At 42.0% G+C, this 17417-nt stretch overlaps 1 protein-coding gene across 7 annotated transcripts in view; it reads left to right on the plus strand.

The window, feature by feature from the left end:
• ELP4 (elongator acetyltransferase complex subunit 4) overlaps positions 1-17417 on the plus strand; it is a 1619784-nt gene that overhangs the window by 797006 nt on the left and 805361 nt on the right. For all 7 annotated transcript variants that reach the window (XM_078680831.1, XM_078680837.1, XM_078680832.1 and 4 more), the window contains exon 6: positions 12208-12292. In XM_078680831.1, coding sequence (XP_078536957.1) covers positions 12208-12292 — 85 coding nt within the window. The remainder of the gene's footprint in view (positions 1-12207; positions 12293-17417) is intronic.

Here is a 17417-nt window from a genome sequence, read left to right on the forward strand (position 1 = left end):
TGGACTGATCCACGTTGTAAGAGGGCATCTTGAAAATGATGGGCTTAGTTTTAACTGTATACTGTATGTAGTTATAAATCGAGTCACACATTAGCCACTGTACTCTCCAAGCATAAGTGCCATCTTTATATTTAGTACAATTATTTTTATTTTAGAAATAAGTATTAATTAAACAGTTGTATTATTCATTGTATTATTGTGGTACATTTCTGATGCACGTATTTGATTTTGACTATGTCCATAATGTTTTATTACATCTTTATTTTTTTATTTGATTTCACATTCATGCTATAGTCCTTTATTATTCTGGTTTTGGTCATTGGTTGTCAAAATGATTAATACCTGCATTGAAATTGGTGCCAGTAGAAACGTGCCCCTTGCTGTGATGGTTGTTGGTGGACTCTGGCCACACCCTGTTATAGACCCTATCCCTCCACACTTGCATAGTGAAGTGGCATCTTGTCCCGTGGTATGTGCAATGGGTCCTTCAAAAAGCAGCACCACACCGTCTCTATTTTTCCATTTGACCATGCCCATCACTCCATGCCTTTTCCCAGCATGCCAGAAACTAAGAGAAAATAAGGTCTACTGTGAAAGCCGTCAGGTTATTATTTTAGAGTCCGGTAAGACAGTGCAATAATAACGTTCAAAACATTTTTAGATCCGGCCTATAAAGCTCTAGCTGTATGATTTTATGACCTATACTGATGTATTTAAAGAAAAAGATTTATATAGCTTTATTACCTATTTAGATATCCTGATTTTTATCTAGGGATTAACTTGTTGCACAAAGCCTGTGAATTTGTATGCGTTCTCGAAGAGGCCGAAAATGTTTTAGTTAAGGCAATGCTATGAATATCACGGGCAGTGCTGCTTTTGGTTGAAACTTAAAAAGTCCACTCTTGCACCTACATAATTGGTAATACTACACCGATTATATATGGATTAAGTTAGGCAAACTGCTCTTAAATTATGAGTATAAATATATGTTTTAGGACGGTAGTGCATTTTAGAAATTGTATTTAAGAAACGAGAATTTTTTATGGACATTTTTAGATTAGTTGCACTAATTAAATATGTAAATGCTCATACTTGAAATTTTACGCCCGGAGTTAGATGCATTGAAACCGGCCGCTTGTATGCCACAATTTTAGAATCCTAACATTTTAAAAGTGTTTTTATACCATGTGGGATGTTTTACTTACTACTGCCATGCCTATTCCCAGCATGCCAGTCGTGAGAGTTGCCGGCTCACTACGATCTGCTGCAAGATGTTTCCCTCATGGGACATACTAAAGCAAGAAATTGCTACTGCTGCTAGACTGGCATTACTTATTTTGCCTTAGGTAAATTTGGACGAAGTTGTAATGCTGTGTCTGGTTTCACAAATTGCATAATCTCTGACTACTATTTTGTGGGCAGAGTAAAATACTTGGGTCAGTCCTAATACAGATTCAGATTGTACTGTCAACCAGGGGGATGTGCTCTCCATGGATTTGAGATTGAAGGTGCTTTCACTGTCTTACTTGTGTGAATGCTAGAAAGATTGGGAAATGAGTGTCAGCGAATCGATGATGATGATGGCAGTTTCTATCTCCACACTTGGCAGACTGCTCTATAAACTATAGTTATCATAGCTTGGAAATGTGAGAAGCAACTTCATAGGATTTAATCTTTATCTGTTTTTATTGCAAGAATCATATGTAGCACTTTCATTTTCCTCCCAGGTCATATAACTAACCGAATATTACTACCATCTTTCTGTGGCTGCCACAGAGAAAGGGAGGAGATGGTCTCAGAAACTTAGACCGGTTTTCAATAACTGCTTGAAATCGAACTTGTTGTCTTGTCTTCGTGTTATTTTATTACCTCACCTGAATAAAGACTTAAACCCCTGAAACTTTATATAAAGACATTTTGTACACGTTTTGCTAGTATCAGCACAGCTTTATTCTTTTCTTCCCATAAGCAGCCACCCCCCTGAGAATAATTGTCTCTTGTAGCTATAAGTAAACATTTATACTAGTGTTCATATTACTTGTAGAAAAGATCGAATTGTTATTCTTGATTGCTCCTCTTATGCAACATCATTGCTTCTCTGGCCAGTGCCCTCTGATACCTTCTCATCAGTCTTCCTCTAGCTCTCCAATTACTTAGGCAGTATTTTTTTCTCTCAAAGATATACTTTAAGTACAATTTAACTTTGCTGGGAACTGTAGACCTGCATTGACCCTCTCCATCAAAGCTCATCTAAGAGAATTATTGACTTTTCTTTTGTTTGGTGTGTTGGCTTATATTCTGGAAGAGATTAGTTTTCTTTTTCTTTTTTGAAACTGCAGTTTGCATTTCTGGTTTGCTGCTGCAGATAGTCTATGGATGCATCATTTTAATTGTCTTTCTAGATGTCCTACTTGAGTCTTTAATCTTGTAATCCATTCCCAGCGTTAAGAACAATGTGGTCATATGTTGCTTTTAAACGAGCCATCCAGTGAAAGAGGCGAACATAGGTTTTTTAGACTGTAGGAAATTAGGTTACTTGTTGAGGGCGTGAAATTTTAAAGATTTAGGTACAAATAGTTCTCAAAACTACAAAGTTACATCTGTGGTTATGCTGCAGGGAGATGTGTTGCACTGCATCGGTTCTGCTCAAAAGACCACAGCTGGGAGGCAGAGCACATTCAGTCTCACTTCCAAGGGTTCAGGACTTAAGGGGCACCTCTTGCTCAGACAGTCCAAATGGTGGGTTCAAGGTGGTTGGAGCCTTTTCTGTCCCATGCTCTGATCAGGAGACCAGTCAGCTAGCCTTTGGAGTCACTCTGGTGCCTCTGGGTTCAAGATTTTGGTCAAGTCCTTTTCACTCAGGCAGCAGGTCAGTAGAGTAGCAGAGCAGCACAGCAGTCCTTCTGAGTCTTCCACAGGTCCAGAGGTGTACTGAAAAGTTGGATCTCGGGTCTCAATAGTACCAGCTTTGAAGTAGGAGAAGGCTCTGCAGGTTTCCATCCCAAGAGATGTTTGTAATTTCCTGCCTCCCTGTCCTTGCCCTAGCTTGTCTGAGGGCACAGAAGACTAGTGTGAAACCCTTTATGGGTCTGCTGAGGCACAGCCTTTGTGATGTGCAAGTGTGATAGATGACTGCTCCTATCCACTATCAAGTTTGAGATAGCACATCCTGCCAACACCTATTCCCCCTTTGTCTCACTGCCACGCCTAGTCATGTGACCCAGGATAGAGGCTGCAGACACCAAATGGTTGGGTCAAGAAAATGCCAACTTTTTATAGTGGCTTTTTCAGAATTGTGGCTTAAAATATGACTGTACCATAAAAGAGGGTTTAAAATTGTGATTCCTTAGACACCAAACTCGACTTTCACAATTGAAAGTTATCACTTAATAAATGTACTAAGGTAACCCAGTGTTATCCAATGGGAGACGTAGGCCTTGTAGTAGTAAAAAACGAATTTGTGTTTTTCATTACCAGGACATGTAAAACTTAAAAGTACATTTCTAACTTTTATTGATACTCTGCACTCTGCCCTGTAGGCTGTTTAAGGCCCATTCTGGGGTGGCCAGTACATATTACCAAGCATTTGCAATGCAGTAGATCTCACATTTATGAGAGTTTGAGCTAATGGCATTGTAAATACCAGTGCCTTTTATATATGTGTTGTTTTTAAAACCAATAAATAAAAGGCATTATTATGTACAATGAGAAGGTAGCCAAATGGATAGAATGCTCGGGCCTATGGCTCAGTGGAGACAAGACTGAGCTTATGGTCATTGGCAACCACTCTATCTCCAATTTCGGACCGGGCTGGCCTAACTGTCTTGGCCCCCCACCAGCCCCAAAACCCAAGGTTAAAAGCTTGAGGGTCTGGTTCTATAGGTCTCTCAAATTTGACCACCAAGCAGTTATGTTATGTTATTATAGGTCTTCTATAGCGCACGGCTACTCCAATGGAGTGTCTCAGCGCTTTATGCTCCAGACCAGAAAGGAAGGAGAAACATACAAACATAACAGTAAAAGGACAGAACAGCAAGGAATTGTGAGACTCTAGCCAGTAAAGAGCCAGGTCTTTAAGCTCTTCCTGAAAGCAGATAAGTTGGAGATGGAACGCAAGGACAAAGGTAGGGAGTTCCAAAGCTGAGGGGCCAACAGCCTAAAAGATCGTCCTCCGATACGGGCTTTCTTCATGCGGGGGACTACTGCTAATGCTTGTGACTCTGATCTTAAAGATCGTGCCGGCAGATAGAAAGCCATCCTCTTTTGTAGGTATTGGGCACCCGCGCCATGCAAGGCTTTATGAGCCAATGTCATAGCCTTGAATATTAACTGCTTCCGGATGGGGAGCCAGTGTAACGTACGCAGTAGGTTTGATGCCCTCACTCGTCGATGCAAGCCGAAGATGGCACGCGCGGCAGCATTCTGGGCCTACCAGCAGTGAAGCTGGTAGCTACCTGCTTTGGCATCCTCAGACTGATCCAGCAAATCTTACCACTCCTTCCTATGCCAACTAGGAGAGACATGGTTCAAGCATTAGTCCTCTCCCACCTGGACTACGGGAACTCCCTTTACCTTAGTGCCCCAAAATCCACTATAAGAAAATTTCAAGTCGTGCAAAATTGTCCAGCCAGGCTGCTACTTAATACCCCCAAAACTCACTCTACCAAGCCTGCCCATAAAATTCTACATTGGCTGCTAATAAATGAACAAATAAAATGTAAATCATTGTGTATAGCCCACAAGACCCTCTGGGGAAAAGGCCCCACAATTAATCACTCCCTCATCAACTTTTATCGCCCATTGAGATGTCTCAACCAACCTATTCTTACCGTTAGTTAGGAGGCCACGCTTTCTCTTATAACACAGCCAGATTATGGAACACCCTACCTCTTCATCTTCGCTCAACAGCTTATCACCTCTCCTTTCGGAAGCTGCTGAAGACCTGACTGTTTCACAATACGGCCTGAGAACTATTGGTTGATGCTTTGCCTGTAGCCACTAGCGCTGGGATGCCTGCTGGTAGCTATGCGCTCAAAAAATGCAAAATAATAATCATAAAAGTAATAATAATGCCAATAGCTTATATTCTCGCAAATGCGAGACCTATTGCATTGGAAGTGCGTGCTATAAAATTTTTAAAAAGCGTTGGGAGAGCGCGTGTCCTGTCTGCTACAGCTGGCAGGAGAACTCTCTTTGAGAAAATACTGCTCAGAGGCTGTAATGAAAGCCTACTGAACAACAACACATGTAACAGCGGGTGTCGCTATGGAATCATAAAAAATTAGTCAAGGCAGTACTAAGGAGGGACTACTAAGCCTTTTTACCAATGAACAGCCATAGTTTTAAGTGGACAGTGACACAAGCCAATGAAAAATGTGGGCGGAGAGTGGGCAGAGCTTTAAGTCCTTCCCTCAATACAGAATCCCTTGCAGAGCAGCGCATGCGCTGCCCAGGCTCGACCTAAAAAGGAAGGTTTAGGTTTGGCAAAAGGTTTTCTTTGCTATGTCGAAATGGCAGTTTAAAACTGCACAGACAGGCCTGAGGCAGGCTACTTTAGTGGGTAGCAGAATCAGTGATGCAGGCCCTCTTTTAGCATTTAACTTTCAGACCCTGGGTACATGTAGTACTACTTCACTAGGGACTTACAACTAAATAAAATGTACAAACTGGGTGTAAGCCAATCTACCATGTTTAAAGGAGAGAACACAAGCGCGTTATCACTGGTTAGCAGTGGTAACGTGTGCAGAGGCCTAAAAGCCAACAAAAACGGGTTCAGAAAAAACTGGAAGTTGAAGACCAAAAATTTGGGGGTGACTGCGGAGAGGAGAAGTCCAACTCATACCTACTAGACTTCATGAAACAAAGGCACATTCTTCAGTACTTTTTGTTGATCATGCAAGATTGAGTAAGATGTCTAGAGCTGTTCATTTTTTTTTTTTACTGTCTTTCAATTACACCTCATACCCTGACGAACCCGAATCAGTGATAAGACCTTAAAACTCCGGAGTGTCTACAGTTCTATAATTTGAGACAGCTATATACCTACATGATGATATTTTGCTTTGCATGTAGATTTATAGTCAACTGACAAGGGTTTACTGTTGCTTATAGTATGCTGTGCCATTTTAGGTTTGGTGTAGGCATATACAGCCTGATTCATCAATCTCCCGTTTCGCGAGCCCCTAATAGCGATTCATAAGGAATCGCTATTAAGGACTTGCAAAACGGGATTCATGTAGGAATTGCTAAATAAATAGCGATTCCTACACAATCCTTATTTGCGAGTAGCAAATTGCTAATCACAAATAAGGAATAACTCCCCATGCATTCCTATGGGCCAAAGGCCAAAGGCCCATAGGAATGCATGGGGAGTTATTCCTTATTTGCGATTAGCAATTTGCTACTCGCAAATAAGATAGCGATTTAAAGGGTGCCAGGAGTGTCCAAAGGACACCCTGTAGCACCCCTTAAATGCAAATTGAAACAGATGTTGCGCACATACATGTCCAAAGGACATGTGTGTGTGCAACATGCAACTTAGAAAAATGCTTTTAAAAGCATTTTTCTAAGTTTTCGCTATTTACCACGAGGTTTGACCTCGCGGTAAATAGCGGGCCGAAATTGCGAATTCGCAATTTTTAAATGGATGATGAATTGCATTTAAGGAATCTCAAATAGAGATTCCTTAAATGTAATTCCTCGCAAAATAGCGAAATCGCTATTACCGATTTTTGCATTTGGGATGATGAATCCCAAATGCAAAAATAGCGCTCGCAAAGGGCCAAATTCTCAGAATCTGGCCCTTTGCGAGCCGATTTCGGCTTGATGAATCAGGCTGTAAGTGCACATTTGGTTTGGCCTCCTTGAGGCGCACTGGCTGTTTTGCCTCAGGACGTTTCAGCCATAACCTTGAGACATGTCATCTTGCATCAGCCCTCCTCGAGTTTTCTAGTCTTCAGTGCATTCTATTGACTCTCCGGATGTCTCCTTCCACATCCGTTCGGATGCACAAGCGGCTATTTTACAACAGACAATGATGGTCACACCCTCGTTTGGTGTGTGCTAGGTATAACCTGCAATCTCATTTGAATAAATATTAGCGAACTGGAAGCATTCTAGCAGCCCTGTTCCATTCTTCTGCGTCCTCTATGTTATGCCTAGGTTACGCTATTCTAGCAGAAGTGTAAGCAGTTTTTATAATACGCCAGGCAAAGCGGAAAATAGGGTATAATCAACAATGGAGTAAACATGAGGTGCAGGAAGTCTCGAGAGGAGAATAGAACACCGCACAGCAAGAATAGGCCACTTTTGTAATGAAAGATAACACCCCCATCTGTTTACTTCTAATATTTCTAGTGCTGCATTCACATTGTTTTTTACTATAGCCTTTTTTAAATTAATAAGTGTATATCACATTTGTGTGCTTTTTCTCGGTAGTATAGTAGCTTGCGTATGTGCTCTATTTGTAGCGAGTACACGTGTTCTTTTGCTTTTAATTCTAAGGTCTCTGATTTATCGCAGCACAGATTCTTGGGTACATTCGCTAAAACGCTTAGGCTGTCTTTGGTAATGGGGTCTACTCACTGATAATAAGTCTATTTGTCTTTCTCTTGATAAGCCAACCTTTGGTAAATGCTTAGAAACGGTATCAATGGGAAAGTCAAGGACTCGGCAGTAACTAGGATACCTTCTTGCCAACTTGCTTTATCAGTAACTAGATGGCTGAGCAAAAAAGGATGAAATGATGAATTATCTCGAACGATTGTCAGAATTAAAAAGTGTTTAGCTACGACCTGCCTTAGAAATATGGCTAGGAATTTCAACGTTTCACATCTTTGACGCGCTTTAAAACATTGTGGCAACGACCAGCAGTGGACCTAATACATTTAAACATGTTTACAACTTGTGTTTTGAATGTTTGTTCTGCCTGTGCTGTAAGCTTGCGTTTAAATAAACCTGCTATCTGCCAACAGAGGGAAAAAAGTTGTGAAAATCTGAATAAATTATCCCATGTTCTTTTGCCTTTCAAAAAACAAACTTTACTCAAGCAGAATTAATGTATACATTCATAATATTATTTATATTATTGTTAGCTGTTGTTGTCCTTTCAGTATATTCAGGTTTGGAGAGTAAATACTAAAATTAGGAAATAGATTGCATTGGTTTGCCTATGTCTGTTGTATTTCAAACACGCAGTTGTAATTTTCTTTATTAACCATTTAAGGATTTTGTACTTACAGCACTTCAGATTTCTGATTTAAATGCATCTTAAGCTAGACATTTGGTTTCTTTTTTATTTTAACATTTGGATTTTGGGGATTTTTTCCCTCGTGATTGTTAAAAAAACAGGTGAGAGAAAACTGTATTGGTACAAATGCAAATCAGTTAGTGGGTGTCACTAAAATGTGAATTGGGATATCACACTACACACCTCTATGTAAACTCTTGCTATACCAATTAGATAATTCTGAATGGTGGCTCCTGGGCCTTGGGGTTGCAAAGCCATTACCCTACACAAACTTTTATACATGCACAGCACTGTAAAGCCAATCGATCCTTGCTCTTTCTGTAGACATGAGAAGTGATCTGAGGAGACAGTTCTCCTTTCATGTCACTGCACTGTATGTTTTGCATGTGTTAGGAGTTTTCACAGTAGTGACCCCCTGTCATGACCACACTACAAGCCTCAGGCAGTGCAGTAAATTATCTAAATGAGCAACAAGGGGTCTTTTGCATCTTCTGCCCACTTCTCGAACCCTGTCTGGAGGGGCGAGATCAAGGAGAAAGAGGATGGTTGTGCTCCAGCTTGATCCCTGATTCTGAATTGGAAGGTTCTCATTGCGAGACAACCTCAGTGGAACAAGCAAAAGCTCGCAATCATGACAGCGTGTGCTGGTTCCAGGATGGGAGTGGAGCTGCTAAGCAAGGAGAGAATCAAAAGGTCCACTTGCCGTGTTAGAAAGTTTTGTGTGTTTGCAGGCTCCTAATGTATTCATGTTTGTGAGTGAATGGCTGTTGTGGGAGGGTGAAGGGTAAATATTCCTGGCATAACAGTGACCTTGAGCAGTAGCTAATGGGTACTATTTGACCTGTTCGTGGGATTCTGTATATGTTGCTGGCCTGCCATGACTAGGCCCCAGGGCTTGCTAATGGAAAGCATCCTTTCCATGCTTGGGGGTGTTTTGGACAGAACTGTGGCTGTGCTAGGTGTAATGGTCCTCCCGGGATAACGGTTATTATTTTTGACATAAAGGATTTGTTCTAGAAATGAGTGTTGCTACCACTGATACATAGTGGCTGTGCCGTAAGCTGCCACCCCTAACCTAGTCTCTAAAAGTCAGCCTTGAATAAAAGTGCTCTATTTGGCATATGTGTACTTGTGAATGCCGTAATGGCAGCTCTGACAAGTTAGTGCCCAACCTTGACATGTTGGAAACTTTCTGGGCACACCGGTGACTCATGCATAATGATGCCTTCTTTCAGGTGTGCTCAGAACATGTTGTGCGTATCTTTTACATTTTAGGCATTATCGACATAAAGCAACATCTGGCAGAACTCGGAGCACACATAAAACACAGCTCTTTTATTCCATATTGTTGGTTATCACAGAGCTCACTACAATACCACCCATAATCAACAGTCACAGCCTCCAGCAGAATGCATTTTTCAGAACAAGGCACATTTATCCATCAGAGCTAAGAGTCAACATATAGTTGTACCTCTTTCCAGTAGCAATCCTCTCTACATAAAAACAGTATACTAGATAGATCGAACACTAAACCAACACCTACAACTACACTGATTTAAATGGGTCCTGTTGACCCTAACAAGTTATTATGTTCCCACCTGCCTCATGCAGGTACCTCAAGCCAAGCAAGGGCATAACAAGTCTTAATAATGAATTTACCAGAATTGGTAAAGCTCTTTAGCTACACATAGCAAGCATGAGAACGCAAAAAACACATACATGGTTTAACATCCACACCCAGGCTACTGATGATCCTCCTCAGACAGGAAACACCCTGTGGTTTGTGACAGAATCTCTGAGATCTGGAGATAATCAAATATTACAGCTCTGCAAGACCATGGTAAGACAATAACGTGCTTCTGCCATAATAAAATTGTAGGTTTCCATGCCACATTGATCTCCTAGTTGACATATCTGTGCCTTCAAGTCCTTTAGCATATTTTATCCAGTCCTTCTGGTTGTGTGTGGGTGGGGGTGTGTCTCTCACCCAATTGGTGCGGAAAGTGAATGCAAATGTGGCCAAAGCAAGCCGCATCTTTCAAACCTGCCATTGAGTAGTTCATCTTAGAGAATGGCATTATTGTCTTGAATTGATCCAAGGTAGAAATTTTACTTCCGTATTACAGTACCAAACACTCAGTTTATGATTCCTACAGAAGCCAGACTACAATAAAAAAAAAAGTGTGAGACAAAGTTAGATTCTATACTTATTTACACTCCTTTAAACAATGCAGTATCTTGCTCCTGCTTTTAACAGCTTCGCATCTAAAACCTACAATCTGCTATAATACTTTTCAGCGCAAACTTGTAGTAGTGTACGCCATTGTATCTTCCTGTCTAGACCATTGTAATGCAGTTTATTTAGGAATGCTGAAAAAATCTATTGAAGAACTGGAGCTGATCTATTTTTGTCTTGTCCACCAATCATGTTTTGGAAATAGACCTTGCCATTTGTCCGATGACTTAAAACATTCATTTCCAACTTATCAGCACTGTGTAGCACATCTGCTACTTTAGGATCCTCCCTTGTAGAAAAACCAGCTTAGTCTAAGAAGCCTTCTTTGTGACCGCAGCCAAGCTCTGAGACTCACTTCCTCTGGACATTGAAAGCGAGACAGACCTGCTCAAACTGCTCAAACTGTGTAAATAAAGGGACAAAATAAATACTTTCATGAACAACTGCTATTAAATTAGCAAAAAGTGGATAAAGGATCAAAAAGAAATAGAATTGATTCAGGAATCAGTTTGGACTGAATTATCAGAACACTTAATGATATTCAATTGCGCCATCGCTTGATTACATGTGGCACAGTGGTTTGTTTTGATGTAGTTATGTTCATGTAGTGTTTTGTCCAAAGTATTGTGTATGTCAAAAACGTGTTGGTTTTGTATATTATTGTAAGTATCATGTCAATTGTTATGTATGTAAATAAGTATATGGTATTTATGTGTTCCATATGAAGGATATAAAGTCCTTTCAAAAAAAGAGTTGATATAAATAGGGTGAATAAATAACCCAATCACCAAAAGAATATAGCGTGGTTGTTGCAAAAACATTACATAAGTAATTAGGACACCAGGTTTTCTTCTGTTTTAGTACGTATAAGGCCCTACCTGGGTCCTGTCCATTGGGCCTACCCCCTTTGTGTATTTAGAGATGGGAATAAGAGCAGGTACTTATCCTCCTACTGTGAGTTTTCAGCATGCTTTTAAGATGTCATCGTCGTCTTTCTGACTCGTGTGTGTACCTGTTTTGAGAGCAGTATGCTTCTACGAATAATTTACTCTTGTTCAGCCACCTTGAAAGTTTTGCTGGATTATTTTCTGACGTCCTTTTACTCATATTGTGAAACAAATTTACATTTGGAAATGTCTCTTTTGAAAATGAGGGTGCAATATGCAATAACTAAAATCTCATTGAACAAGATTATTTCCACAGTTGTCATTTCCTAATTGTTGTTTTTAATAACAACACTTCTAAATTCCTTACTACCCTAGCATTGATCAAATGGGCTTTTGCTAAACATCAAGCACTGCTGGAAGCGGCGCTCAGTTGATCAGCGCACTGATCAGGTGTACTTGAGATCTCAGTTAATTAACTGTGTGTTCATTATCTGTGATTACTGCTGAAGGGCTGAGGTGGGTTCAGCGTTGATGTTACTTCATTAGATCATTAATTTTCCAAGAGCTAAGTAAGCTCGACATCATTAAGCCAGCTCGGTCTCTGTAGAGTTTGCCGTTCATATGGTATCAATCCACCAGCCTCGTTAGCACCAGGCATCACAAATAGTGTCCTGCATATTCCGAATCTAGGCTTTTTTCTTCTGTGATTTGCTGAGGTCCCATGATCATTGGTGGCCATATTGTAGTAAATGTCCGCAAAGTGCTCCTGCGCACTTTTTCTGCATTCGAGTCTCAAATATGAAAAAATAACCTTTCTTTCTCTCCACTCCCCACAGCGAGATGACCCCTGGCTACAGCCGGCTCCTTCGGGCCATCCAGAGCTATATTCAGAAGGAAGGGTTTGACGGCTCCTGTCCCCAGGTACGCAGCGCCTTCAGTGACTTCTGTAATCATGTTACCAATGTTGTTTTGCAGCCCTCTTGAGAGTGCCCCTTAAAGGTCTCGGAATCAGCAAAGGTGAACAAGCTGTTTGCTTGCACTAGGAAGTAAACAAGAAGCGTTCTCTACAGATGCCAGGCCAATGCTGCTGACCACTGGTAGCCTTCTGCTGCTCCATGTTTAGAGACTCCCCATGAGGACGTCCATATTGAAAGAAGTCTTCTTTTACTCGATACATCATCGGGGTCCCACGTGGTATTAGAACTGGAACTGGTTGCGCCAGTTTGCTTTACGTGGTCATTCGTTGTGAAATCATACTGTGTTGATATTACTACATGTATTCATTTTCAGATATACAAACAGGTTGAGCAGTTATATTACTGTATGAATTCATTTTCAGATGAGTGCGTCAGTAGGGGCAGCTTTTTAAAGATGAAAATATTACCTTTAGGTACAGGTAAGTAGTCAGCCATTTGCTCATTGAGCACATTCGTGATAGACATGTGGTAGCTTCCAGAGCATCCTTTGATTAACAAGTACGATTTACTACCTAACAATGTTAATTTTCCGAACTATTGCGAAGGAAAAGTCCGAATTCTACTAGGAGCACATAGGTTAAGGTTATGCTTTAACGTAATGCCTTTATTTTCAACGGCAACCCAGTTAAACAGAAAAACATCACCAGTTTCAATAAACTTCATTAGTCAGGCTCCCTGGGTTGGACATGTATTAAAATAAGTTCCTTGTGATAAAATAAAACCTACCTCAGTACATTTCTCTCAACTCTAAGGCTCTTCCTTTTCTTTTTATGTCACCCAACGACTTAATTTCACTTCCTTCGTGATTACGCTGATGTCCCCTCCCATTCTCGTCAAATAGTGGACTTTGGGTGTATTTCTAGAATAGATCTAGATAGAGGTTTACACACATTAACTGTTACAAATTCTGTTACACGGACATTAGATTTATCACCCAACTTTGAGCGTGATCATTCTGGCCTCTGAGTTTTTTGTGGAGAGAATTGTGACTTTTCTTCAGGACAGCTACGAATATCGAATATCGACCCCATTCTAGATTAGGAAACAGTGATAGGCGTTACACTTTTTAAAAACTCACTCCCCACCAGCAAAGCTGTGTTGTTAAGTGGGATGAAATACAAAGAAAGAGTGAAATGTAGGTTGCTCCAGACCCTTCCACAGCTTTCAAAATACCGTTTTTGATTTCACATATCTGGGGTCTGTCCAAAAAAAAGTTGAAAACATGTTTGGGATGTTAGTTAAAATTCATCTTGCCGCGTTGAACATAGCACTGGTAGATATGGCGGAAACCTTGTCTGTCATTAAGGCTTTGACATTAATGTTCTCATTGTTTTCTTAACTGAACCTGTTTTTTCCCTTAGGTTAGTATTTGTAAGAAGCCATTTTAGAATCGGGAGAGTGAATCCTTGCAGGTTCATGATTTTATCAGTCTGTAGACCCACAGACTTTTGCTCCATCAGTTTGTCATCAATTGCATCTTGGCTGTAATCTGCAAATCACTATGACTTTGTGATTCACAATTTTTTTTTTAAATTGAATGAAATCTGCTGAAATGGGATGAAAATTCTATTCAGCCAGTAGTTCATATAATCCATGCTATCTGCAACATTCTTTGGTACCAGCTGCCCAAGTTTCTTGTATATGGGAGTAAGCTTATACCAAATATCCCATTGTCTCTTGAAATCCTTCATGCAGCAGCTGCAATGTTCTATATGCTACTTTAAAATTTCTTCAGTATTCTGTAGGACAGCTGCATTGGAACTTTCCACAATTGCTGTAATGCAACCATAAAGTACACATATGTGGTCCACCATGGTGTGATCGTTACCACTGACGTTTGCGCCCCCTGATGTTTGTCCTGCTAATCATCCGAGACGCCCACGGGTAATTGTATGCGCTTTATAAATGTCATTAAATAAATAAATAAATAAATAAATCTGAAAAGGAAGGAGTTCCTATCTGACGCCTTGGCAACGATTTATTCAAATGTTAAAGGAACCACATCAACTACTGTTGCCATTGGGCCTGGCTGCCAACTGAAATAGAGACATACTGCTCTATTAAGTCAAAATGCAAAAATTCCTCTTTGGAAAGGTCCCCAAATTTTCTTAAGATATTGTAAATTCTGCAATTTTGCATCCAGTAATTTGCATTCCTGAAGTGCTGCGGTTGTGATAATGCTATCACATTCTGATCTCCCCGGTAAATATTCCGCCCTGATTATTTACCTGCCTGGCCAGTCAAATGTGCCAGAAATCATTGGTCAACTCTTCTAATATCTGAGAGTGGGTTTCTGCCAGATCATTCAAGTCCCTTACAACTGAAATACTTTCCAACCTCAGAAAAATGCGACAGGACACTGTGTATGACCCGACACATTCACCATGAAGGAGCCCCCCTACATTGTAGACACCACCTGCAGATGCACCCACAAAATGCAAACCAGCTTGATCTGCTGCGTCTGGTTCTATTACAAGATCTAGGAGAGAAACCTATTTTTCTAATATCCTTCTTCTAAATGCTCCAACCTCTCCAAGCTCTATCCACTACTGGAGATCTACTCTGGCTGCCTGGTTCAGAGGATGCTCTACACAAAGCGTAAACCTTCCTTAAGGAACTCTGCGACAAACTCAGCTCATACTTCCATCTGAAGATCAAGGCCCTCTACGACAACTTCAGTGAACCTGAGACGAACTACACCGCCCAGGGCAGATAAACCCACCATCACATCCTGGGACCCAGCCACCGCCGAACTCATCACTGCTACCATGAAGAAGACCCACTCCGGAGCCCCAACAGACCCCTGCCTACCACACATCTTCCACAGGGCCGCCACCGTCATCGCACCCGAACTAGAACGCACCATGAACGCTTTCCTCAGCTCAGGCATCTGCCCAGATGACTGGAAGGGAGCAGAGGTTAAACCCCTCCTCAAGAAGCCATCGGCCGACCCAATGGACCGGAAGAACTACCGGCCCATTTCTCTGCTCCCCTTTGCAGCCAAAGTCACAGAGAGACTAGTGAACACCCAGTTGACCGCCTTCCTGGAAGAAAGCTCCATCCTGGACGCCTCCCAGTCTGGATTCCGCAGCAACCACAGCACCGAGACCGCCCTCCTCTCCGCCAATGACAACATCCGCTTGCTGCTCGACCAGGGAGACACCGCATCCCTCATCTTCCTTGATTTCTCTGCAGCCTTCTACACCGTGTCACATCGCACCCTCGCAGCCAGACTACATGACGCAGGAATTCAAGTAACCGCCCTTGAATGGATCCATCCTTCCTCTCCCGCAGAACCCAGAGGATCCGACTCCCCCCTCCTTCCTTTCCGAGCCCACCGAAATCAACTGCCTACGACACCCAGCTCATCCTCTCGCTCAGTAAGAATCCCAAAGACAATAGACTCTGTTTTCGGGAGGGCATGAAGAACGTGGCAGCCTGGATCAACAGCAGCTGCCTGAAGCTAAACTCAGAGAAGACCAAGGTCTTAATCCTCGACCCCTGCTCCTCTGCCTGGGACAACACCTGGTGGCCCTCCACCCTCGGGAGCCCACCCACCCCCAAAGACCACACTCGGAACCTCGGTATCATCCTGGACTCCTCCCTCTCCATGAACTGCCAGATCAATGCCATCGCCTCAGCTAGTTTCAACTGCCTGCGCATCCTCCATAAGACTTTCAAGTGAAACCCCCCGACTGCAGAAGGACCGTCACCCACGCACTCATCACCAGCAGACTAGACTACGGCAACGCCCTCTACGCCGGAATCAACAAAACTCTCATGCACCGACTCCAGACCATCCAGAACGCTGCAGCCAGACTCGTCCTGGGAACATTGCGCCAGGAGCACATGACCCAACACATACAAGGCCTTCACTGGCTCCCTGTCAAGAAGAGGCTCACTTTCAAACTCCTCACCCACGCCTACAAATCCCTCCACAACATCGGACCCAAATACCTCAACGAGAGAGTATCCTTCCACGTACCCACGAGGGACCTCTGCTCCGCAGACCTCACCCTGGCAGAGGTCCCCCGCATCCGTAGAAACGGGACCGGCGGAAGAGCCTTCTCCCAGATCGCAGACAAAACCTGGAACACGCTCCCTGTGGACATCAGATGCTCCCCGACCCTACACACGTTCAGGAAGGACCTCAAGACCTGGCTCTTCAACTGATCCGGAGACGGCGCCCCCCCAGCTCCTTGAGACCCTCACGGGTGAGTAGCGAGCTACACAAACCCCTGATTGATTGATTGATTGATAATGTCCATGATATTTCTTCTCTGTAATATCCAGTAATATAGGCTTGTATAGACTTGACCAGAAGGCTAAGCAGCCTGTCTCACCATCTTAGACAAAATGAGTTTGCTGTCCACACACTCCTGCTGTGCTTTTTTGTCTCTTTGAGACCCTGTAATGCCATGGAGCTAATGTGAAAAATATATATATCTATAGGTGGCAATTGCTTTCGCACTCAAACATTGGAAGTGTGAAACTAAAAGTGGATGTAATGCAACACTAAATATCTGTAAATAAATGTATATTACAATGTCTGTAAAACCATAAGGAAACTACGCATCCCAGAATGCCTCATGATGGCACATGGGAATAGCAGTATAAATTGAAAGTGTAAACAGACTTCCCTAACCGTGAACAAGCCTGAATGGTGAAACACGTTGGTGGTAGTGGTAAATAAAACCACTTAACATAGTACTACTGGAATGCAACATTAATTTGTTATATATATATTTATATATATACATCCTACTGGCGGTCGCCAGTAGGTAGTTATAGTGAGAACCTTGTTTCCATAGGAAAAGCATTTTTTGATTTGCTAATAACTTTGGTGTAGTTTGACGAATCTTTGCGAAAGTCCATCCGCTCCTATCCTAAAAGTTGGGGGTGATTCGTCAAGCGGGGGCTGAGAAAAAAGGGGGGTCCCAAATGCTTTTTCCCCATGTTAATTTTTATAGGAAATTTTGAGGTGGGCTACAGCCTGAACTGCTGAACGGAATTACCCCAAATTTGGCAAAAAGGTAAAGCTTGGTTCAGAAAGCGACCTTTTTTTTAAA

This window comes from Lissotriton helveticus, chromosome 3_1, assembly GCF_964261635.1.
Source record: "Lissotriton helveticus chromosome 3_1, aLisHel1.1, whole genome shotgun sequence".
Taxonomy (NCBI): Eukaryota; Metazoa; Chordata; class Amphibia; order Caudata; family Salamandridae; genus Lissotriton; species Lissotriton helveticus.